We start from the raw sequence: 24,811 nt of genomic DNA on the forward strand, positions 1-24,811 counted from the left end.
TAATTGGTCTTTTTAATACTGGTACTTCTCCTCTTGTCTGTCTATCTTTCTGTCGGTCTGTCTGTCTGTCTTTCTTTCTGTCCATTTACCTATCTTTATTTCCTCTATTTCTTTGTTTTCTTGTTTCTCTTTTCTGACTCTCCTCCCTTTCTAATATAACATTACAATAAAATAAAATACCACTTACAAAAAGAGCAATATTAATTAGTATGAAAGTATGTGTGAAAGTGGAATTCATTATGTATATTACTGTAATGTGAAAAATACTTTGAAAATAAAGAAAAAAAAAAGAAAAAAAAGGCAAATATGAGAGGGTACGGTACCTTTTTAACACCCACACTTAAATTTTTAAAATGTGTGTCAATAATGAAAATATATATGAAGTCGTTTGGACTGAGTACAAATTATATGTATTAGTTGGCCAATCGAGCCAGCCATTATGATGTGAGACGTTGACTGGGTGATTCTACGGACACGTGTTGTTAACAGGTATCTGCCTTGGAACAGGATTCTGGTGAATGATAATGATGGACGTGAAAACAAGTGTATTTTTAGTTTTAATTGCAACATGTGATATTTAACTAGACATAGAGTAAAATACAACATGATTTTTATGTATTGTGAATCGAATTTAACATGTAGTTCTGTGTTGAAAGAGGAATAAATTTACATTGTGTTACTTGTTAAAAGGAATAAGCTTTTCTTCTGTTTATTTATCGTATCTTAACAGTGAACTATGAAAATTATATTAGTGTTTGAAAAAACGTCTGTAAGGAGCATATCCCGAAAATAGAACCGCAATCTATGACTATAGTATATATCATACAAATTGTCGCTGTGTATTAATTCTCGCGCATAAAATAGAACCACGAGCAATGATTTTGTTAACAACTAAAATACATCCAGTTTACACGTACTCATTGGCCGCGAAATTGTTTATCGACAAAATGGTTTCAAAGGGCAAAACTGCGGTTGAATGTACCCACGAATGTGTAAATATATCATGTTATACGCAAAGGAGTTTCATTATTACAACATTTTCTTCAAACTATTCTTACCAGATATTATTTAAAAATCAAAATATTCGATATTACATTGTCATCACAGCATCTTAACTCAAAGAAGAAAAGGTAACAGGAACGCAACGCAGTAACGGAAGAAACATCAAACAAAACAAACACCTTAAACCTCCAACAAAACAAAATAGAGATGAAAGCCGGTGTTCCCGAAAGGCAAGCGTGTCTTATATCACATGTGGCAACAGTCAACAGTTGTAAACATGGTTCATTTATAAACATCGAAGACACGAAAATACCCTAAGTTAGCATTAAAAACATGATGGACACGAAATTACCCAAACGTAAACATTTATGAGCATAACAGGAATGAAATTCTTTAAGCATGAACATGTGTAAACAAGTAAACACGAGGTTCTACCACCGTACCATTTGTAAACATAGTAGAAATGTAATTCTTAGAATAGTACCCCATTTCGAGTTCTTACCACCGGAAGTATATGTCCTCGGTCATCCCTTACGGTATAATTGTTTTTTTTTTTTTAATACGAGGCTGAATTTATTAAAGAGCTTGTTAGGATTGGAAACGATTTACATTACCAAGTCCTTCAATTTCACTTTCAGATGTACCGAAGATTTGGTGTCTTTAGATAACAAGAAATATATTGACAACGTCGACCGTGTCTTACCTCCTCAATTTAAAACCAAAATCATTACATATTCTTCTACATCAGTCGCCTTTCCTTGATCTTTACTTACAACAGGACTAACCAGGAACTGTTTACTTCTAAGCTGAACGATAAACGTAATTATTTCGATTGTTCAATCATGAACATTCTATTTCCTGGTAGTAGCATCCCTGCTCCCACATCCTACGGTGTTAACAGTGTGCTCTGCTGTTGTCGCTACCCAAGTTCTTGCCATGAGGAAGTAACATTATCTTAATTTGATCTATTTTACAAGGTGGGTGTCGTCTATGAAGCAGAAGACGCTTACACTTCAGGGTCTCCGGTGTTATTTTCCTTTGTTCATTGATCTTCATTTAAATCTTTGGATTGTTACGTGCTTTCTCGATAGGTGAATTCAAATAACGGGTTTGTTGACACTTTGGTATCGTTTGTTTGTTTATGTTGAAATTTAGTTTCCAGTAGCGGTATGGTACTTCTCGAATACTTTTTGTGTATGGGTATTGTTCGTCATTGACGATTAATAAGAGATAGAACCAGTCAGAAAAGTTTTCTCGGAACAGAATTCATTTTTTCAGACAACAATAGTCTAAGAATAAAATATACCTTCTTCCCTAAGAAAAAAAGATCACATGCTCTATTTTTTGTGATGTAACAAGCAATTTCATTGGTTGAATAAATCATTAAATAACCGTAAAAACTTAATATTCTCTGCGAACCAGTTCACTAAATGTACGTGTTCCTTTGTTCACAAACAAGCATATCAACAACATCTTTACGGTGTTCTGCACTTTGACATAGCTCAGCAACGACGACATAGCTTTACAAGATTAATTGTGTACCGGTATGGGACGTTCCAGCACCACCTAATAGTAATGATTGTACTGAGCTTGCCCCATCAACACCCAGTATCCCTAAAAAAAATATATTTTCCTCACATGGCCAAGGCTGGCCTTGATGTAACAACACTGTGTTGTTACGGCGACGGTTAAAGGGGAGTAACTACAACAAAATGACTCGGAATTGTAAAAGATGTGCCAAAAGAAAAATTTAAATTGCATAAGGAGTTTAAATGTCCACGGACTCATTGTTAAGAAGTTGCAGTGGTAGACGAAAATTTGGACCTGTCCCTAATGCCCGGACTAAGGAAAGGCTTATGGCAAAATACACAATTTCTACTATTTTCCAATGTTGATTATAATTATATTCACACCGTTTCAATTAAGCTTCACTATTGTTTGTTTGGCATCATAAGTTGTGCACAAAATCTTTCCAACCACGTTGCGCATCCAAGATGGTAGTTGCAACCTGTGATTGGTTGCAGTTTTGGTATAGCCCGATTTCGATCTTTCGTATGTAGGTTTAATATGACTTCTATTACTTCCGATTTCTTACTGGACGGGATCGGCGTCATAGCGGGGCTTTTGAATGGTCGAAATTTACAAGATTTCCAGTGTTGATCAATCTGATATGTAGGTGTATCATAACATGACGAACACTACTCCATTTTTTCCGATTTCGAATTATTTACGAGATATGGGTAGTTTGCGGGACTCTGTAAGTTAAAAACGTTATTGTTGTCACCTCATTCTTATAAAAAAAACTATTAAAGCCAAGAAGCTTTAAGGGATTTCTTGTTTTCACTATGTTTCTATTTTTTTTTTAAGTTTTCCAAAACAATGCTTTGGGACTACTTGTTTTTACTACAATTCGTCTTGTTATTGTTGCGGTTCCGCCTTCCGCCGCTAATTTGGTTGTGACCTCTAATTGACTATGACGTATGGGGCTATAACTTCAGTTCAGCCGACTAATTTTACTTTGCTCTTTAGTTCCGTATTTAGATATAAAAGGGTGAAAGAGATGCTTTCATGGTTTTCTCAAAGTGTGAAAAATAAAAGTGACATTTTCAGATAAATGGTTGTAATGTACTTGCCCCTGATGTGTTAAAAGATAAAAGTTAAAGAACGCTACCAAAATATAATGCATATTCATGTAGGAAGATCTGATTCAGTACTGCTTTATTTTTTTTCGTTCGGATATTGAACAAGGAGCGTCGAAGTCACATATTGATCAAAATATAGAAACTGTTCTATTTCATTGAAATTTGCTACGCAACTATTGAATACAATGAACTTTAACGCGACGTTTTTAGATAGTGTTCGGGTTCAATTATATCAGTTTATAGATATTCAGTCTGGTTGACAGTGGGGTTGGTTTTGGGGATTACGAAATGGTCACATTTACAATTATTACTTGTTTTTGTTACTATTATTCCGCTATTTTTCTGCCGCTTTTATGTCCGACTTTTTTTCTCGAAATCCGTTTAAATTTCACATGAGTATCAGTGGATATGTGTACATGTGCAAGAGATATTTTACTTTAAGAAGTTTGTTAGATCGGAAATTAACCATGGCCGACGTGGCCCTTGTTTGAATGAGATATATATCAACCTTTCACTTCCGTTATACTAATAGATTGTAAGGAAACTTTATGATAGTAAAGATTATGTAATTTTCTATGTACATGTACGAAGAAGCATCGGTAGTTGTGCCCTCAATATTTTTCAACGCTGTGTATCCCTAGGGACTGCCAAGGACTTTGATTGGTCAAAATAAAGGATTGCCTTATTTCAATCAAATTTGGTATATAGATGTATTATGGAACAGCGAGCAAAACCATGAATTTGGTTTTCTTTTGAACAAAATGCATGCAAAATGTGGCTTGCTTCGCGCTTCTGATTGGTCGAAATACATATTTGTCAAATTGTTATTCTTGTCTGCTATCTTGGTGTATAATGGCACTATGAACTATCACATTTTCCGATTTCGTATCATTTATCTACAGGGGAAGGTTGCGGGACTTGTTATTGTAGGTTTGTGATTAATTTCCATTACAAACAAATGTGTCATTTTCAAGATTAAGACCATGAAAGTTTATGATATTTACATGTTCATTAAACGAAAAATGAGCAATAATTGGTAATGAATTGACATTTATTAAAACACTGATTATTACGTTGCGTTACAAAGTGGTTCCGAATGAATAAAATAATACTTCAACGTGTTACAAATTGTTTATTTCGACGGAAACGATAACAAGTATACCTGAAACATCCTGGAAAATTAGAATAAGAAAGAAAAGTAAGGAAATTATTTTCAGCAGCATTAAATTGTGATGTGAACATCATATCTATTGAAACATTACTCTTTTCAATAAAACATATTGTACTAAATGTACATGCAAAGGCCTGGTGAGTGAGTTTTTTTCTTTTTAACGTCAATTATGAAAAAAAAATCACCTAGTAGCTGGATAGTAAGAATATATGTACTATAGCGTTCATTTAAAAAAGAATCTTGGAACGTATAGATGTATAATTAATTAAATGTATTGCTGCAATTAAGCTTAAAAAAGCTTTTCACGAGAATATTTCAAATTTCTGAACCCATATCAAACCACCTTCTACTACGCTTGATTTAATATTAGAAATATATATATTTGAGATCTTATGCATTCAAAAGTATAAACAGAAAATTGTTCACAATGAAATGTAGACCGTACAACTACATATTTTTCAAAACACAACCATATCGTTAACCACATATACAATTTTGCATTTTACTAATCTTATATTTTAACATCAACAAACATACTTTATCATATTCAATTTTTATATTAAATCATATTCAACCTCACAGTTTATCATTTGCAACGATATATTTTACTATATACAATATTTTTACATCATCATAGCAAGAACTGGGACAGTGACAACAACAGAGCACACCGTATACACCGTATGATGGGGAAGCAGGGATGTTAACATCAGGAAATGGAAAGTTCATGGCTGGAGACAATAACCGAATATTAAAAAGAAAAATAGATGAAAAGAAAAACAGAACCATTTGGGTAAACATTATTTTCATAAAATGTGGAGAATAGAAGTAGACTGACGGTATGGAAAGCTTACCTTCAGGACTGACATGAGTCAGGCAGATTGAACACGTCATCGGATACACCTTCCGAGAAGCTAGTGTATGTCAAAATAGTTTGCGCGCGAACTACAGCAATAAAATATGTATTATTAATCATTTATTGTTTTTAATTTAGTCATGGAAAGTTATACATTGTTAGCAATCGTTACAAATCCCTGTTAGGATTCCATCAACTCAGAAAATATGTTTTTGCCTAATACGGATAAGATCAGACTAACTTAAAAATAAGGATGTGTACAAATGGAAGTGATATCAATTTACTTATTATATACTCACTGCTATGCTAATCGCTGCTGGTTTTAAAGCATCTATTTTTAATATGCATTTATTTCAATGAAATTGAAATATCGCATCTAAAATAACATCATATCTTAGATGTAAACCTTACGAAGATCTGTTCTTAAAACTTGCTGTTTAATTGTTATATTGCCAAAGGTCATCCACCTGGAACTTGATACCACTTCCATAACGAAAGGAAACGTATTCCAGTTGTTCACCACTATAAAGAATTCCATAGTAGCAACGAAATTGAATGTGTATAGTCCATACTAAGTATAGTAGATAGCAGAGCGTGTTCTCCAGCACAAATTATCATTTTCATTTAAAATGTTTTTATTATGCTTGAATTTTCAAATCCTGTTTCTAAGCTATACAAAGTCACAATTTAAGTGAACAATAACTATAATACATGTACACGCATGTTGCCTAATTCCTTTTGAATTTGTATAAGATGCAATATTCATCAAAAACATGGAAGTGTACATTTTTATTAAATCTTGATTCCTTGTTGGTTAAGGACATCAAATCCTGGTGTTTTGGAGGTTTTAAATACTTTTTCTTCTAGGCTACAAATGTTACTTCCTCAAATTAGTGTGTTATATCTGGGATTTCGAATACTGGTAATAGTGAACAAGAAATACCTTAAGTAAATTATGCCCCCTTTTCTGTCAACTTCAGTAACGTTGGTTTTCATGGAAGATTACCTGATACAATCTGCGAATTCTTTAAGTTACGACGGTATACGCAAAGAGAGCGTATTTCAATTTTTGGTAACTCCGGATTTTGGAAAAATAGTCTGACATGATAATTCAGTCAGTGTGTGCTTACAGCTACGTCAGGTTCAACTCGCGAGTGTTCATATCCAATTGAATGGACTTAAGTACACGTTTTGTCTGTACTTCAGAAATGTGAACGTAATCTTCCACAAAATCACCAACATATTTCATCATTTTAACGCGTTTCGAAGATAAGATAATGGCAAAGGTTTATATTCAAATATGTCTTTTATTTTTCGATTGATAGAGACATTTTTTTTTATAAATTCAGTCTGTGAATGTGCTAGGTCACTTTTGTAACGTTGCTTCTGCTACTGAGATGCATAATATTCATGTGCTGTTTTTGCAACATTTTCATGGCAATTGATAACATTTAGCATAAAGTCCTACAGTTGAAACTTTGCCGGTATGTTATTGAGGGTAACTTACTTTCCTTATTCTTCAGTTATTTAAATAATCGTCAGCCATGAAAATATTCTATTGTTACTTATTTCATGTTAGTGATCATTATGGCTCTATGGAAACTGTTAGTTTGTTCAAGAGTTTTACTGTGGACTCTGAATGTAAACCATAATATTCACAAACGTCAGGATTGGTCTGATTAGTGGCTGAGGCAGGTCAATGCCGCACAGACTCTTATTGTCAACCTCTTCACTTTCTCTTTGCTAGTTTTCGTATCTATTGACCATGAATACCTGTTTTTAAACATGTTGTTATCACATGTTATTTGTAGCTATAATGTAATGTTTTGTCGGAAGAGGGCCTGGTAAGTTGTGAGAGCTTGCGTCAAATCTAATCTTTTTGTTATATTTCAATGAATGCTCCTGTTTGGCTGACGTAATCCGTATTTGACGTAAAACACATTTTAAACGAACGGAATCAAAATAGTGGGTTATTTTAAATTTTTAACGATCGTAATTTAATACCATAATACACTAAATAAAAGATATATAGAGCCAAGATGGTAGAATTCCGTTGAGACTTTATTTCATATTTTTATTTTATTCCTTGCAATAATAGCTATTTTCACAAAGGTTCTTGTTCATATCAATATTCGTTTCCATTCCGTCTGAGATTAGTTCGTCCCGATTGTTATTTTTATTTTAGTACGTTAGAAGCATTCATAGAAAAAAGAAGCTTATGTTAGATCCTATATAGATATATAATTGTACCTTTGTCTGCCTTGGAAACTTACCTGCAGACGCTAAGTCGGTGTATATCTGAATCAGAGGTGTGCAGTCCTCTGAGACGTACAAAGACATAGATATGTTTGTAGCCGTTGACGTCCTCGACCATTTGTCACTGATGATGTTGTTACCTTTGGAGCCTAGGACGTGTCTGCCCTCGTAATGGTAGCCTTCTGTAACAAAGAACGAGCGAGATGAATGGGTGGGTAGCAGCGCGCGTGCATTTGTGTGTGTTTGGTGGTATCTTCGTTTGTTTGTTTGTGTGTGTGTGCGTACACATGTATTTATTTGAGTGTGTTTATGTGGGTATGTAGATCAAGGGTGTTGGCTTAAAATGAGTTCTTACCTCGAAAACATAGAGAAGGAACAGGAGCGGCCAAGCTGGTTGGTGTGCATTGACCATCCTTTATAAAATGCAGCATATGCTGGAAATAAAACAATAAACATAGTCATTAGAAACAAAACACATATGATTAATCCCGTTTATGAAAAAGAAAACCAAAATGCTAAGTGTAGATTAAAGCTGTGAAATAAATATATTATACTCGTCCTAATGACTTATGATACTGTACTTCCACAGTAAGGTCACATAAAAGGTGGAAACTGGGTGAGTAGAAGGTAAGCTGAGGAAGTAAACAGAGAAGAGAAAGACAAATATCAATATTTCCTTTGAGTTGATCAGACGAATGTCGCTTTGACAATTGGTATGTGGCATACAAAGTTTTCTCTCAGGAGACCAAGTATTACATTTAGTCATTGGGTAATATTGATGTTCCCTAAACCAGGACACAAAAGAAGTCAATGAAATTTCACGTTAATGGTGGTTCTAATTATTTTAACATGCAGAGTGAATTGCTAGAAGCTTTACCTTGGTATAGTTGAAATACATCGTCTGTATATCAGGCAATCCACCTGTTGTACCATTTCGGTCCATCCGCACCAATGATTTGTCAAAGTTCGCGTACATGTGTGTGACGTACTGTATAATGAGGAAACCAGGTTTACTTCCATCCATTTGATTTGTGTTATTTGTCAAAGCGACATAGATTTGTTTGTGGGTAAAACTGGACACGAAAATCTTGTCGTGAGGATTTAGTTATACAGATCATTGATAAAGTAAATGTATTGAACATAGTTGTGTATTTATCTTGTGGTATATTTTATCACTATGCTGATGCTTAGTATATTTTATCACTATGCTGATGCTGTGGTATATTTTATCATTGTACGCTGATGCTGTGATACATTTTATCACTGTATGCTAATGCTGTGGTATATGTTATCACTATGCTGATGCTGTGGTATATTTTATAACTTCACGTCGATGCTGTGGTATATTTTATCATTGTAGGCTAACGCTGTGGTATATTTTGTTACTGTATGTTGACGCTGTGGTTTATTTTGTCAATCTATGCTGACGATGTGGTATATTTTGTCACTGTATATTGACGCTGTGGTGTATTTCATCAATATGCTGACGCAGTAGTGTATTTTGTTACTGTATGCTGATGGTGTGGTTTATTGTTTTACTGTATGCTGACGCTGTGGTTAATTTTGTCAATCTATGCTGACGATGTGGTATATTTTGTCACTGTATATTGACGCTGTGGTGTATTTCATCAATATGCTGACGCAGTAGTGTATTTTGTTACTGTATGCTGACGGTGTGGTTTATTGTTTTACTGTATGCTGACGCTGTGGTTAATTTTGTCATTGTATGCTGACGCTGTGGTATATTTTGTTTATGTATACTAACGCTGTGGTTTATTTTTCACTGTATGCTGACGCTGTGGTATATTTTGTGACTGTATGCTGACGGTGTTATATATTGTTTTACTGTATGTTGACGGTGTGGTTTATTTCATCAATATACTGACGCTGTAGTATATTTCGTTGCTGTATGCTGACGATGTGGAATTTTTTGTAACAGTTGGTGACGCTGTGGTATATGTTGTCGCTGTATACTAACGCTTTGGTATATTTTGTTAATGTATGCTGATGTTGTGGTGTATTTTGTCAATGTATTCTGACGCTTCAATATATTTAGTTACTGTATGCTGACTTTGTAGTATACTTTGCCATTGCTGTGTTGTGTTATGTCGCTTTGATGAATAGTTTTCATTTCCACTAAGGATTTTTTATAACCAGGACCATTGATGTATTACATGAATAAATATTATACTGAGTTGATACTGGCTGAGTCGCGTTGGCTGCTGTTTCGCATTGGTTGTTTTTGTGGTTTCTACTAAATGAAACCGAGTGCTAGACGTAATTAATTACTATTGTCACTAAATATATCATAATACTTGTTTCTATATACTTATATTTAGAACGTATCGATCTGTAAGGAGGAAATAGTCAAATTCAATACAGAATTGTTCATTTTCATATTTTATTCAATTGGTCAAAAGTAACGATTTTCTGTTCAGTGACAGATGAAGTGATGATAGAGCCGGTTGTTGTTTGTGTATCATTGATACATATACTAAGATTGTTTTTACCTAACTGCTCAATTAATAACGTTTTTGTTGAAAATGTTTATCATATGATAGAAATATAGCTATTGCTAAAAAGCACCCAGCCTTGATGTCGAATGTGACGTCATTTAAATATTGCATTAATGAGATCACGCTTTTAATTCCCACACATTTTTTGACGCGTTAACGTATTCCTTCGTTTCGAAATGAAATGAATGAAACACAAAAATGCTATGGTATTCGACATAATTTCACTTGAATGGCAGAATGTACCAATATTTTTTTCACTGTGCTTTGGACTCATGAAAAATAGGTTTTCGTAAAGTATCAATGGTGTTCAACGTAAAACCACTGAATATTGACTAACAAATAACGGATAACTTTCTAACTTGACGCTTGTCTGATAGCTAGCTGAAGTCTACTATTAACTTTGTATGCATACTGTTTTTCAACCAATGTCGTTATATGCTTTCAATTTTCAATTTTAATATCCAAACTTAAACGGAAAGCTTGTTTTACTTACATCGATTCCCGATGCCGGGGCATTTGGCATTTTCAGTCCTCCATTTTCCATTACCACAGCTGTGAACTTGTGGGGGAAGCAGCATTTTGCCGTTATAGGTTCGGCTACAGCCAAGGGGGCAAAGCACAGCAACAGTAGCGCAAGCATGATGGTCGAATCACCTGTAATTATGAATGTGTTCGTCAGTATCGGGGTCTTTAAATGACACTTATACCGGTAACCGTGTGTCGAATTCACATCGATAAGAATGTTTGTTTCAAAAGTAGAATAGTAAGGTGACGCATTTCACAATCTGAGACAGATCTTGAGAAATATCAAGTTTGAACTTTGTACTTATGGTATGTTCAATTATAACATCAATGTTGTACCCACATCGGACCACTTTCTGGATAAATATCAATGTTCTTTATACCATACTATCAATCGGAAAATGTTTGTTCATTTTGTCATAAATAAATACTATCCTCTTTTCTTTTAAATTGCAAGTTGTTATTTCAGGCGCGTGGTTCTATAAAATTAATAGAACGCGAAATACTACCAAGGTCACGTAGTCCCCTGAACCGGCGTAACTGTATCCTGAAAGGGACACTTCGGTATTTTGGCTAATATTTGGGAACAGAAATCAATATCAGCAGAAAAGTATACATAGTTCAAATAGTTTAGAGTCAAAGTGGGGCTCTGGTTAAATTTCTTCCCCAAACTAGCAATAGTTTTGGTAAAATAGACTTTTGAAAATGATATCCAAATAAATAGCGTCGCACGGCACGTAAAGCAGGAAAGTTTTGCTTTGGTTAGTATTCTAACCTTTAAATTGTCTATGTAACGATCATCATCAGCTATAAAAGCTTACATACAGTTAAGCTGTCATAAAAGTATCATCAAATGAGAACTGCATACATAAAAGTACTTCTTTGTGTTGCATGACAGTTTCTTGGACCGTTTTCCCACAAATCTCCCGTTTTGAGTACTGTTCCGTTTTGGGTACAGTGACGTTAACGTGATTAATCAACACAGATAAAAATCAATTAAACGTTCTCAATTACCTATGCTAATTTCCATTTACATACTCCTCACTCCAACTACTCACCTACTTCCAGTAGCATCCTCCTTCCAGCTACATAAATTCTTTAAAAACGAGATAATATTAACAAACAAAACTGGACATACTTGAAAATTTAATCGGATGTGTAGGGAGATCACACTGGAGTTATGATAACATTTCTTTCAAATAAATAATTATTAACACAATTTATTATGGATAAATAACGGACACGATGTGTAACAAAGTAAATATCCGTAACCATAGTTACATAGCGATTACACGCTTAATTAGCTAACGTCTTTTTCTTCATAGTTTAGATTTACAAAACAAAAAACAAATAAAACACACGCATACTATTATTTTAGTAGCATAAAAGTTCATAGTAATATAAAAAGACTAAGATAAAAGATATAAGCGGAGGTTGGTAAATGACCTTTGTCAAACCACACATTTCGAAGGTACTGGACCTTTTTATTTCGCAATGCATCTACAGACAGTCTGACTGATTACCGATAAATGGGAATTCCACATGTGTTATCTGACAAAAGATTAGTTTAATGTGACGAAGATAACAGTCAAGGTCTATATATATTTAACTTTCGTATCTCCAGACCTCGTGCCATTGTCGGAACAGAGCCTTACTAGACCATGCTGTTTTTCTTCGCCGTTTTGTTCGTGCCTGCAGCGTTGGCGGCAAAATGTTGTGGCCCTACCAAGTTCTCCGGCGTAATGCATATGGTTGGTGCCACTATACGACCAGATGGAACCCCTAATCTATTCGATGTAAGTTGTCAAAGTGCAAGTCTTTTAAGGGATTTTAATTCAAATTAAAACTTTTTTTTATTATTTATTAATTTAATTAATCAATTTATTATTATTATCTTTTTATGCTAAAAAAGTATCCTTATTGAAGGCTTTCATATTGTATTCTATTTTATTTTTCCGTTCCAGTGGGTATTTTTTCGGCGGTGTCTCGCCGGGCATCCGTCGTCATACAACCTTAGGTGTTACGAAGACACAAACACTGAAAACATAACCTTTATGTTAACATTAAAATCCATAGCTTAATTCAAACGTTAATAGACATACCTTAGTGTAAACATTAATAGACATACCTTAGTGTAAACATTTATAGACATACCTTAGTGTAAACATTAATAGAAATACCTTAGTGTAAACATAATAGACATACCTTTATGTCTCCCTTCTTCGGCTTAGTAAACTCTGATTGAGTCCTTCTAGGACATATATCGGTTATGCTAAGAGCCAAAGTTTGGAAATCAAAATAGGTCTAAACCACTGTTGAAACAAAAGGAGGAAGTGAGTAAAACCCCATTATATTTAATTGATGCATATCAAACATTTAGAGGAGAACTGGTTAATTTCCAATTGATAAGTAAAGTGTGTATATTATGAACCATGTCACTACTCAAAAGAGATAACTGTGGCCATCAAGCTTACGGCACACTTCGGGATCTAAAAAGCTAACCATCGGAGTCTAACATCTTTTATCTTGAAAGATGAACGCTACACGCAAGCAAGTGATTACACCTTTTAAACTAAGTAATAGATGCACTATGCATCAAAACGAATCATACTGCACCATACAGCCGTCTCGTCCTTCTTGGACTCATTGGTAATGCTAGGGGCCAAAAGGTTGGATTTCCCAATAGGTCTAATCTACTGCTGAAACAGAAGGGGAGGTGCATAAAAACTCCTAATTTACGAATTTCAAAAAATAAGAATACTGGTTAAATTCGAATTAATAAGTAAATTAGGATATGTTATATCATATAACAGTTACAAAATAGGATCAGACATGTTATAGATAGGCGAAGCTACGTACGGAGTAAGCCAGTGATCTATTGCTATCACCTTTTGCCGTTATCATGCACAGTCCGTCACCCACATTTTTGACTTCTTCTTAAAAAGTTGTTGGGCTGATTTCAGTTTGATTACGCGGGAAGCTTCCATGTCCAAAGAGAAGCAAAACATGTGGTAACATGGTTTCCACACCAAGGGGCCCTTGGGAAAGGGCCAAAAGGATAAATGTTGGCAAAATTTCAGCAATATTTTTTTCTTTATGCCAGGAAATCCTAAAATTCAAATTAGTTTATTGATGGGACGATCCTAAGGTGTTCTTTCAAAATTTTGAATTTCATTTTATCAGGGTCATCCATTTTCCCTGTTGAGGAGGTGAAGCTTATTTCAGGAAATAACACTTTTGGGTATATTTTGTCAGTATCAGTAGGAATTCTCAGGGGATGTCAGAAAATAGAATCAAAATCAAGACCCTGGTCCATCCAAAGGGCCTTTGTGGTAGGGCACAAAGGGTTCAAGTAGGCTTCATACAATATTATTCTTCAGACCCAGATGTGCTTTATGTGAAAGATACAAAAGTTCTGTTTTAAAAATTTGAACTCCATACCCCGGGTCATCCATTCCTACTGGGGTTGGGTTTAGGTTTACTATAGTTTATATGTAGAAATGACACTTAATGGTAAGGTATGCTTATTTGCGTTAGGAAATTATTCAAAGTTGGTTGCAATTATCATCACAGAGTGTTAGTGCAATTGAATAAAAAAAATGACCATTACAAATAGTTCGAACAAACCTTGGCATTTCTTTCTGAAATAAATCATTCTGTACTGATCAACATTAATAGCAAAAGTTTTGGAGAAAAGAGAAATTATATAAACTTTGTCTGTTTTCTGACGGTTGGGCACTCTCCATCTTTTTATCAGCGAATCGACAGTTGCCATAGGGTATCAAATGTATTATCTTGTTTAATATAGATTAGTGTTTCCATATCACGTCAGAATATAAAGGATAATGTTACAACTCAGTTGATCGTTAGGGCCACAGTTTTGTTTAGTTTGATCACGTTTGAGATGAACAGTCAAACGTACAGGAAACATTTTATACTATTGGGAAGTATGATCTGAAACTGAATTATTACTTTAACAAGAAGGACCTAAGACCTGTAGGATGCAGTGTTATCCTTTATCGATAAACAAATATAGATGTGCTATCACCTGTGTATGTTACATTCATCATTTCAAGATACAGGGGACTTTTTAGTCCCCGAGGTGTGCCGTAACCTTGATGGCCACAATAATTTCTTTGGAGTAGCGGCATGGTTCATAATATACACAATTTACTAATAAGTTGATTTGAAATTAACCAGTTCTCCTCTTAATTTTGAAATTTATAAATTGAATATAAAGGGGATTAACGCACTTCCTCCTTTTGTTTCAAAAGTAGTTTAGACTGATTTGGATTCCCAACGTTTGGCCCTTGGCATCACCGATGAGTCTTAGCAGGACGAAACAGCTGTATGATACATTATTATTTTTTGTTTGTTTTCATACTGCATCGATTAACAAATTGAAAAGGTGCTATCACTATATAAAAAGTACATAATTAATGGCATACCTGTTGTACATTTCAGTATGATCTGAAAGTGTCCTATGACTACGACCTGAAGATGGCCAGAACGGATACGATGATTGCTGGTCGGAATCAGATGTCACTTATCGATTACAACAATGTAAGCCAGCCATTTTATTGTCATCTCCTCAGACTGAAACGACTAAGCTCGGTTGACTGATAAATACGTTCACAATAGTTTTGGATATAAAAAGCATGTGCATTTCCAAATAAAGTCATTCAGTAGCTGATAATATGCTCATTTAACACAGAAATTACTGCACATCACGAGGTCCTTCGAAAACCCATTACAAAACCTCCACGATAACCTCAAACGTTTTATGTCGGTGTAGTATTCTTGAATTCTCAATAAGGAATTAACTGAAAACGACGTTAATGATTAATAAGATAAATTTGCTAAAACCAAAGACAAGACACGATGGGTATGTTCTTTTACTAAAAAAAACCGGAGAGCACCGAACAAATTCAGTTCCTAAATTGGACGAAACGTTTTGAACAAGAACTAACAAACAAACAAAAAGAATGGGAAATGTTTACAAAACAACAAATGATCATCAAATGCTTACCATACGACTGTTTACCAGTCACGTGATAAATTGATGTTTTCTGCCCTATGACTGGTGACTGATCACGTGATAAATAAGTCGACTACTGACTGGTCACGTGCGATCTACATTATGTAATCGAACACACGTAATCTTTTAAACATATGATGAATCAGACGAAAAGTGCAAGGTGTTCGTCTGCTAGGCATAAATGACGGGAAGATTTGAAGAAATTAACAACCAAGCGTTGTTGCGGTTAATTAAATGCAGTGACTTAGTAAGCACTAACACATTATATGAATAAGGAGAGGGGTGTAATTGGGTTTTTTTAATCGGTCATATTGGTCAAGTAACGAAACAGGACGAGGGAAACGTTTCCTCTGGGTGGAATTCTTGTTTTAGACAATTTTGGGGTATATTTGTAATAGCTATCTTGCAAATGTAATGTACAGTGACTCTAATATATTGATCATTAGCTCTCTCTCTCTCTCTCTCTCTCTCTCTCTCTCTCTCNCTCTATATAAATATATACGGACGATTAAATCAGGTTACAGTAGGATTTGCTGAAATGTTCCATTTATAACAGATGAACTTATGAATGCTTTTTTTCTTCTACAGAATGTCACGTATAGCGTTTACGATGGTTTTTGCACAAAGAACTCCTCATTTGTTGAGGCTCAGAGCCCTTGTGTACCAGGCAAGCTTGTCCTTCTCCTTACTCTAGGGTTGTCCTGTATAAGTATCCTGACTTTCTTCACTAATCCGACCGTAAATTTTAGTTGAAATATGCACATGAATACACGCATTGATAACGTTTATGTAGTACTGCATATTGCTGATTAAAATAATATATGTATGTCACTCTAATCATAACGGATTTACGCTAAAAGTGAGTAGGGGAGATTATATACAAAGTCTATCAGATGTATGTGAACACGAGGGTGCCAATTCCCTGCAACTAGATCCAATATCACATACATTAACGGGTATACTGATTAGATATATTCTGCATAAAATACATGCCAATCTAGATAGCATCAGCTCTGCTGATTTTTCTGTTTATTCGGAAAGCACTTACATGCAAAAGAAATCTGGTTTTGTAGATGAAGCTCGGTTTGTTGGAAGTCAAGTTATGGGGAGTGCTAATGCTAGCCTCGCTGTGGACACATGGAGATTGACGACAAGCGACTTGGTCATGAAAATCACAGTAACGAAAGACACCTGCACGATCGTACAGGAGTCTATGTACGGTAATATCAACGGTGGTACGTATATATAGGGATTGTGGTAATATCAACGGTGGTACGTATATATAGAGATTTACTGTAATATCAACGGTGATAAGTATATATAGGGATTTACGGTGATATCAACGGTGGTACGTATATATAGGGATTTATGGTAATATCAACGGTGGTAAGTATATATAGGGATTTATAGTAATATCAACGGTGGTACGTTTATATAGGGATTATGGTAATATCAACGGTGGTACGTATGTATAGGGATTTACGGTAATGTCAACGGTGATAAGTATATATAGGGATTTAAGGTGATATCAACGGTGGTACGTATATATATAGGGGTTTATGGTAATATCAACGGAGGTACGTATGTATAGGGATTTACGGTAATGTCAACGTTGGTACGTATATATAGGGATTTACAGTAATATCAACGGTGGTACGTATATATAGGGATTTATGGTAATATCACCGGTGGTATGTATATATAGGGATTATGGTAATATCAACGGTGGTACGTATATATATAGGGGTTTATGGTAATATCAACGGTGGTACGTATGTATAGGGATTTACGGTAATGTCAACGGTGGTACGTATAGATAGGGGTTTACGGTAATGTCAACGGTGGTACGTATAGATAGCGATTGACGGTAATGTCAACGGTGGTACGTATATATATAGGGGTTTATGGTAATATCAACGGTGGTACGTATGTATAGGGATTTACGGTAATGTCAACGGTGGTACGTATAGATAGGGGTTTACGTAAATGTCAACGGTGGTACGTATAGATAGCGATTGACGGTAATGTCAACGGTGGTACGTATATATATGGATTTACGGTAATATCAACGGTGGTACGTATAAATAGCGATTTACGGTAATGTCAACGGTGGTACGTATAGATAGGGATTAAATCTGATTTTTCCTGAAGTTCATGCCAGTATGGATGGGAAATTTAATAACACACAACGTGAGCGGCGGTAGCAATGCTTATATTAACAGATGTTTTAGGGTCACAGAGCTTATATCAGAGATCAGATTATATATGGAATTATATAAATATTTCCTTGTGTATTTTACTATCGATATCTATTAACGTTTCGGGGTATTTCCGTCATATTGTTAGAATATTTGGAACTAGTCATTTCGTAATTCAAATTAACGTTCACAGAAAATTCCCGAATAGTTTCCTATTGACTTTTGTTGTAAAGCGAAATATTAACAACAAGAAAACATGACTTTATTCCTTCAGAAATGGTCATTTTGCCGTTTGGTAAAACAGTTTTTGTGATATGTATTATCAACTAAATTAAACCAGACAGAAAAGTTAATAAGCATTTCTTTTGTTTTTTTCGACGTAATATGAAGGACTGAAATGTATCGTATCATTTGTTTGATATGGTGTGCAACACAAGTCTGGCTATCTGTTTAAAAACAAATTTATTTCTATAAAACAAAATATTATAGCGGACGCCGGGATTGGATCCTTTATTCTTTACAGAGCATTACAATATCAATGCTATTGTTTCAATTCTAGAGCAGGGTGAATCGACGTACATTGTCTCTGACCTCACAGAAGGAGCACTTGCAAATGGAGTCTTCAATGTCCCACCTGAATGCAGATATCAGGTTCGTATGTTTGAACGATATAAACGCGGGTATCACAGATAGTAATGAAAGATGTCTGAAACATCCATAAATGTCTGACTTGAAAACATACGAGTAGTTTTGTCAATGTTGTACACTTGGTATGCAGCTGAAGATGTAATACATAGCAAAACGTAACGTCTTCTTTTGTCAGTTAACCCACATGACATCATCTATTATATTCTTCATACATTTTCTTTGATAAAAGCATTCGATATGTTTCTTACTGTCGTTTATGGTACAGAAACGAAGCATTTTAATCCAATTCTGTACCGCGGTACACTATTTTATGGTACAGAAACAAAGCATTCATACTTTGATTTTGTACCGTGGTACACTATTTTATGATACAGAAACAAAGCATTCATACTTTGATTTTGTACAGCGGTACACTATTTTATGGTACAGAAACAAAGCATTCATACTTTGATTTTGTACAGCGGTACACTATTTTATGGTACAGAAACAAAGCATTCATACTTTGATTTTGTCCCGTGGTACACTATTTTATGATACAGAAACAAAGCATTCATACTTTGATTTTGTACTGCGGTACACTTTTTTATGGTACAGAAACAAAGCATTCATACTTTGATTTTGTCCCGTGGTACACTATTTTATGATACAGAAACAAAGCATTCATACTTTGATTTTGTACTGCGGTACACTATTTTATGGTACAGAAACAAAGCATTTATACTTTGATTTTGTACCGCGGTACACTATTTTATGGTACAAAAACAAAGCATTCATACTTTGATTTTGTACTGCGGTACACTATTCTATGGTACAGAAACAAATCATTTATACTTTGATTTTGTGTCGCGGTACACTATTTTATGGTACATAAACAAAGCATTCATACTTTGATTTTGTGCCGCGGTACACTATTTTATGGTACATAAACAAAGCATTCATACTTCGATTTTGTACTGCGGCACACAATTTTATGGGACAGAAACAAAGAATTCATTCTTCGATTTTGTACTTCGGTACACTATTTTATGGTTCAGAAACAAAGCATTCATACTGTGATTTTGTACCGCGGTACTCTATTTTATGGTACAGAAACAAGGCATTTATACTTTGATTTTGTACCGCGGTACACTATTTTATTGTACAGAAACAACGCATTCATACTTTGATTTTGGACCGCGGTACACTATTTTATGGTACAGAAACAAAGCATTCATACTTCGATTTTGTACTGCGGTACACAATTTTATGGGACAGAAACAAAGCATTCATATTTCGATTCCGTGCCTCTTCACATTTTCGTGATGTTTACACCTCGTTTTCGCCCTGTGTATCACACAAAAGATTATCATGGTACAGAAACGAAATGGAAATGGTTCATTTGTGTACCGCATGAAAGTGTATTGTGGAACAAACTCGAAGTTGTTCGTTTGTTTAGCACGTTTGCCATGGTACAAAGATTGAGTTTAAATGCTTTAAATGTGCATGCCTGTATCCAGCCACTGTATATTTTGTATTAGTTACGTGCATTTCGTCAACGTTGATAATATATTTATATATATACAATTCTTCTGTATATATATATATATATGTATGTACATGTAACTGTTCTGTTAGCTCCGAAAATTTGACAACCTAAACTTGTCCACAGTTGGAATTACTTCTTTGCCCCATATATATATATATGTATATGTATATAATTACATCTTTGACCCATATATAATTACATTTGTATATCGTTCGATTCACTCATATTTCTGATTAAGCAAAATTGAAAAATATTTCAATTTGAAAGTTCAATAATTGTTTTACTGACAGAAATGAGATTTTATGTACTTGTGTTTCTCGATATATCTTCTATTTGTGAAATTGTACCTACAGTCAGGAATTACTATCTAAATGTGGTTGATGTAATGATGTATATCCCTAAGTGGTTTATTTTGTACTTTCAGACTGCTCCTTTGGTCGGATGAGTCATGACTGGATATTAAGCTGTATGACATGTACTTAATATGTTTTTTAAAATAAAAAGATTTAAAATAGAAGTTATGTATTGAATGTATAAAGATTTGAGAAAACTCATATTGTCAAAGTTATATCGCTTAAAATCCATAGTTGATATACTTCTTCCTTGTCGTCTCTCTGTGGAGGGGACATTGCAGAAACCAAGAACAAACCTGCAGCATACCACTGTGTATCGTAAAGGGTGACTTATGTGACATAACTATCACTTTTATTAAGATAAGAACGCTTTCCTGAGTAGCATATCTAGTGTCATGGCTTAAATTATCACAACATTACTACAAGCACCTTATAATTGTATTATAAAACCTTATTTATCATAGAACAAATGTTTTTAACTGCATTTGCTTTTGTAGATCATAATGTTCTAATAAAATATGAAACTCACGGAAATGTCAACCCACAGCTAGATTTGATTTGAGTAATACGTTGACCAAAGAGAACAATCCATTGACGCTGATAACATCACATCCACACACCAAACATAATGCAATAGGTGTTCTACAGAGATCCACCATGGTTCCCCTTTGTTTTGTTGGTGTCTTTCGTTATATACAGAGCAAACGAGGGTTGAATTGTATGCAGGACTACATAACTACAATCGATCTCAACAGGAAGTCTCTAAAATACATTAAACATAAACTGGAATTAGATCTAAATCACATAACGGTATAATAAACAGTATGAAATTTAACCATGACCAAAAAACAACTTGTATGCTCATTGGCGAAACCTGTATAATGAAGGGCGTGCGTAATTTCGAACTACAAATTAATGTTCAATCTTTGAAGGCGTTATATACCCATAAAGGAGCAAGGGTTCATGTAAAAAAGCACCGTTACCTGGACGACAGATCATGCAGGTTTTTTATTCTCCATTATACACAAGCTCTAGTATTATTGATATTATGAATGGTACAGTTACATTTCTTGTCTTCGACAAATGCTAACTAAAGCATGTAGATAAAGATGTAGATCCTGAGTAGCTTGGTATAACTGAACCTAAAATAGTTACTTATTTTTAAATATAACGTCTTCATGAAGTTGCGCCTATCCAAACTTGAAAGTTAAGGTGATAAAGTAGCAAGTTGACAAAAGTGGATGCTTATCTCAAATGTCCACATCCTTCCCAAATCTGTCGATGATAGTGGAAGAATGGGTTTGGTTCTCCATAGGTTTCAGAAATTGTGGTGTGGAGTATTGCTTTTTATTAAAAAAAAACCAACAACCTGGTAATGTAAAGAAAAAGGACAATCTGTTTTGTTCGTACCGGTATAGGGATGTAATGTCCGGTTTCCTATTTACCGAGGATGACGACACTTGTTTACAAACAACTGTAATGACGTCAACACAAGCAATTTGGTTTACATAGATAACAGTTGCAAGCTTGTTACTCGTCATTTCGTTTTATGACTAACAATTTATCTCCACCTCCGGTCTCTGTAAAAAGTTTGCCTTCCAGGAACGGTGCAATTATATCCTTTTCGTCCATTCTATAACAGTTCACTATAGAACCCTGACCCGGATATAGGTACGTCTTCGTCAATCTACCTTCACTGTCCCAACTGACAAGAAACGCTAAAAATAAAACCGCTTCATGACCACGCAACACATTCAATTTTATTCAATGTAAAATGCACACGCGCTTAAATAATCGTCGAAATGAGCGGAAGGCTGATTTCTGCCACACATGGTCGCATATATATGATATGTACAGTAAAATGTACATGTCAAAGTAATTAAACGTTTTCACTTATTACTTGAAATTATTGTGCGGGCAATAGTTTGAAATATTTTCTCAGAAAACAGAAGTAGTTATTGACGAAATTGATGGTCATTTGCAAGTTCTATTTGCTTAGTGAAGGAGAGTGAAAGTTTCGGCTTAAGGCTAATGTGTTTTTGATTGGCCCAAACACTTCGGTGACGTTTTTGTATATAAAATAGATGTATAATATTACACATAACGTCAAACAAGGCACGGTCAAGTCAAGAAGTCTATATACATAATTGATTTCCGTTTGTGATTAAGAACTTTCTGATAGGAAGTTAGTTTATGAATCCAAAACAAACGATATCCTTTCATGTTCCGAATGATTTTTGTAACAAAGGTTACAGTTACAGTTTAGAATATTAAACAACTATGCATTAAACACCATATCTTAAGATAAACAATGAGTGATGAAGTGCATAGCATCAAATGAGGTAAGTTCTGCTACAGTGCACAAGACAGGTTATGACAGACCAAAGACATGAGAACAATAAAGCAAACGTGACATTACTAGACATCGTAGGAATTTAGATTATCACTCGACAAAAAAATTATACAGCATTTAATATAGCGCCCAATTACCAAACATAAGCCACTCTAAAGAGCTTTACAGTACATAGATATTCAATTAATACAATTAGAATATACATTAATACAATTTTGAGGATTTTGCAGGAACTACCTTATCAGGCGCTAACTACTAGTTCTATGCCACCTGGTTAATATCTCTCTATGTGTGAATGCCTGCGTGTAAGCTGGAGATGTGATGTGTTCTGTTTGTAGTCAGTGGGACCATGCTGGCATATCTTATAGTGCCACCTCACTTGAATGCCTAAGCACAGATACCGTAACATCCACCCCAGACCAATTTATACTCCTGGGTTGTTGGAGTTGTAGTGTGGGCAGGAGAAAAACCCTTTCTCTGAATATCCATGCTTACGACGACTTCGGGGATCGCACCCCGGTCGCTTGCGAGGAAGGCCGGAATGCTGTACTAACCACTAGACCAATCAGCCCCAAGAAAAAGGATCCAAGTTGAGAAAAAGCAAGCTGTTTATCTCTGAGGATATGTAAGTTTGACCGAGAAAAACACAAATGTATTTTGTCTAGGAATAGGACAGTGTTTTCATCACTTAGTGGAAGAGGCGAAGTTTATCTTCTGTGTGAGTTTGAAGCATGATAAAGGGACAGGTCTATGATTTCTGGATTGACGGAGTCGACATTTTGAAATTATTAGTAATCGTTGCGCAGATTAAAAGTTAATCAGATAAAAAAAAATCAAATTAAGAATGCTGGTGATGGGAAACTATTTTCGCAACCGGAGAGAGAGAAAAAGAGTTGTTTTCTAAGATATTTTGATTAATCAGACAAGTTTTTTCTTATGTTAAAACAGACTCTGCTTTGACCAATGTTGCAATGGTCATATGTAATTATCAATTTTCATTACAAATGTTGAATAGTGTTTTAGATAGGCAATCTAAGCTAAATGTGACAAAGGTGATATTTTAATCTTTGGTTTGTTACGTGCTTTCTAGATAGTTGAATTCGAATAACGGGTTTGTTGACACTTTGGTATCGTTTGTTTGTTTATGTTGAAATTTAGTACTTCTCGGATGCTTTTTTTGTATGTGTTTATGTTCTTCATTGACGATAAATAAGAGATAGAATCAGCCAGAAAAGTTTTCTCGGAACAGAATTCATTTTTTCAAACAACAATATTCTAAAAATGATATATACCTTCTTCCCTTAGAAAAACAGTGCTCTATTTTTTGTGATGTAACAAGCAATTTCATTGGTTGAATAAATCATTAAATAACCGTAAAAACTTAATATTCTCTGCGAACCAGTTCACTAAATGTACGTGTTCCTTTGTTCACAAACAAGCATATCAACAACATCTTTACGGTGTTCTGCACTTTGACATAGCTCAGCAACGACGACATAGCTTTACAAGATTAATTGTGTACCGGTATGGGACGTTCCAGCACCACCTAATAGTAATGAATGTACAGATCTGCCTCATCAACACCCAGTATCCGACAACCCCCTTAAACAAATACTTTCCTTCCATGGCCGAGGCTGGCCTTGATGTAACTACACTGTGTTGTGAAGGTGACGGTTAAAGAGGAGTAACTACAACAAAATGACTCGGATTTGTTAAAGATGTGCTAAAAGA

General features: G+C 34.8%; 2 protein-coding genes across 2 annotated transcripts; one reads left to right on the top strand and one right to left on the bottom strand.

The window, feature by feature from the left end:
• Positions 1-4,760: 4,760 nt before the first annotated feature.
• Positions 4,761-11,132, bottom strand: LOC110441480. Its single transcript, XM_021484641.1, has 6 exons — positions 10,937-11,132; positions 8,805-8,915; positions 8,283-8,361; positions 7,945-8,109; positions 5,670-5,760; positions 4,761-4,816 (listed from the first exon to the last, which is right to left on the bottom strand). The coding sequence occupies exons 1-5, from the start codon at positions 11,081-11,083 to the stop codon at positions 5,672-5,674; spliced, it is 591 nt and encodes a 196-aa protein (XP_021340316.1). The 5' UTR covers positions 11,084-11,132; the 3' UTR covers positions 4,761-4,816; positions 5,670-5,671.
• A 1,445-nt stretch (positions 11,133-12,577) lies between these two features.
• Positions 12,578-20,898, top strand: LOC110441479. Its single transcript, XM_021484640.1, has 6 exons — positions 12,578-12,761; positions 15,430-15,528; positions 16,592-16,670; positions 17,077-17,238; positions 18,761-18,852; positions 20,799-20,898. The coding sequence occupies exons 1-6, from the start codon at positions 12,627-12,629 to the stop codon at positions 20,817-20,819; spliced, it is 588 nt and encodes a 195-aa protein (XP_021340315.1). The 5' UTR covers positions 12,578-12,626; the 3' UTR covers positions 20,820-20,898.
• Positions 20,899-24,811: the final 3,913 nt, after the last annotated feature.

The sequence above is a fragment of the Mizuhopecten yessoensis genome, unplaced genomic scaffold, assembly GCF_002113885.1.
Source record: "Mizuhopecten yessoensis strain PY_sf001 unplaced genomic scaffold, ASM211388v2 scaffold715987, whole genome shotgun sequence".
Taxonomy (NCBI): Eukaryota; Metazoa; Mollusca; class Bivalvia; order Pectinida; family Pectinidae; genus Mizuhopecten; species Mizuhopecten yessoensis.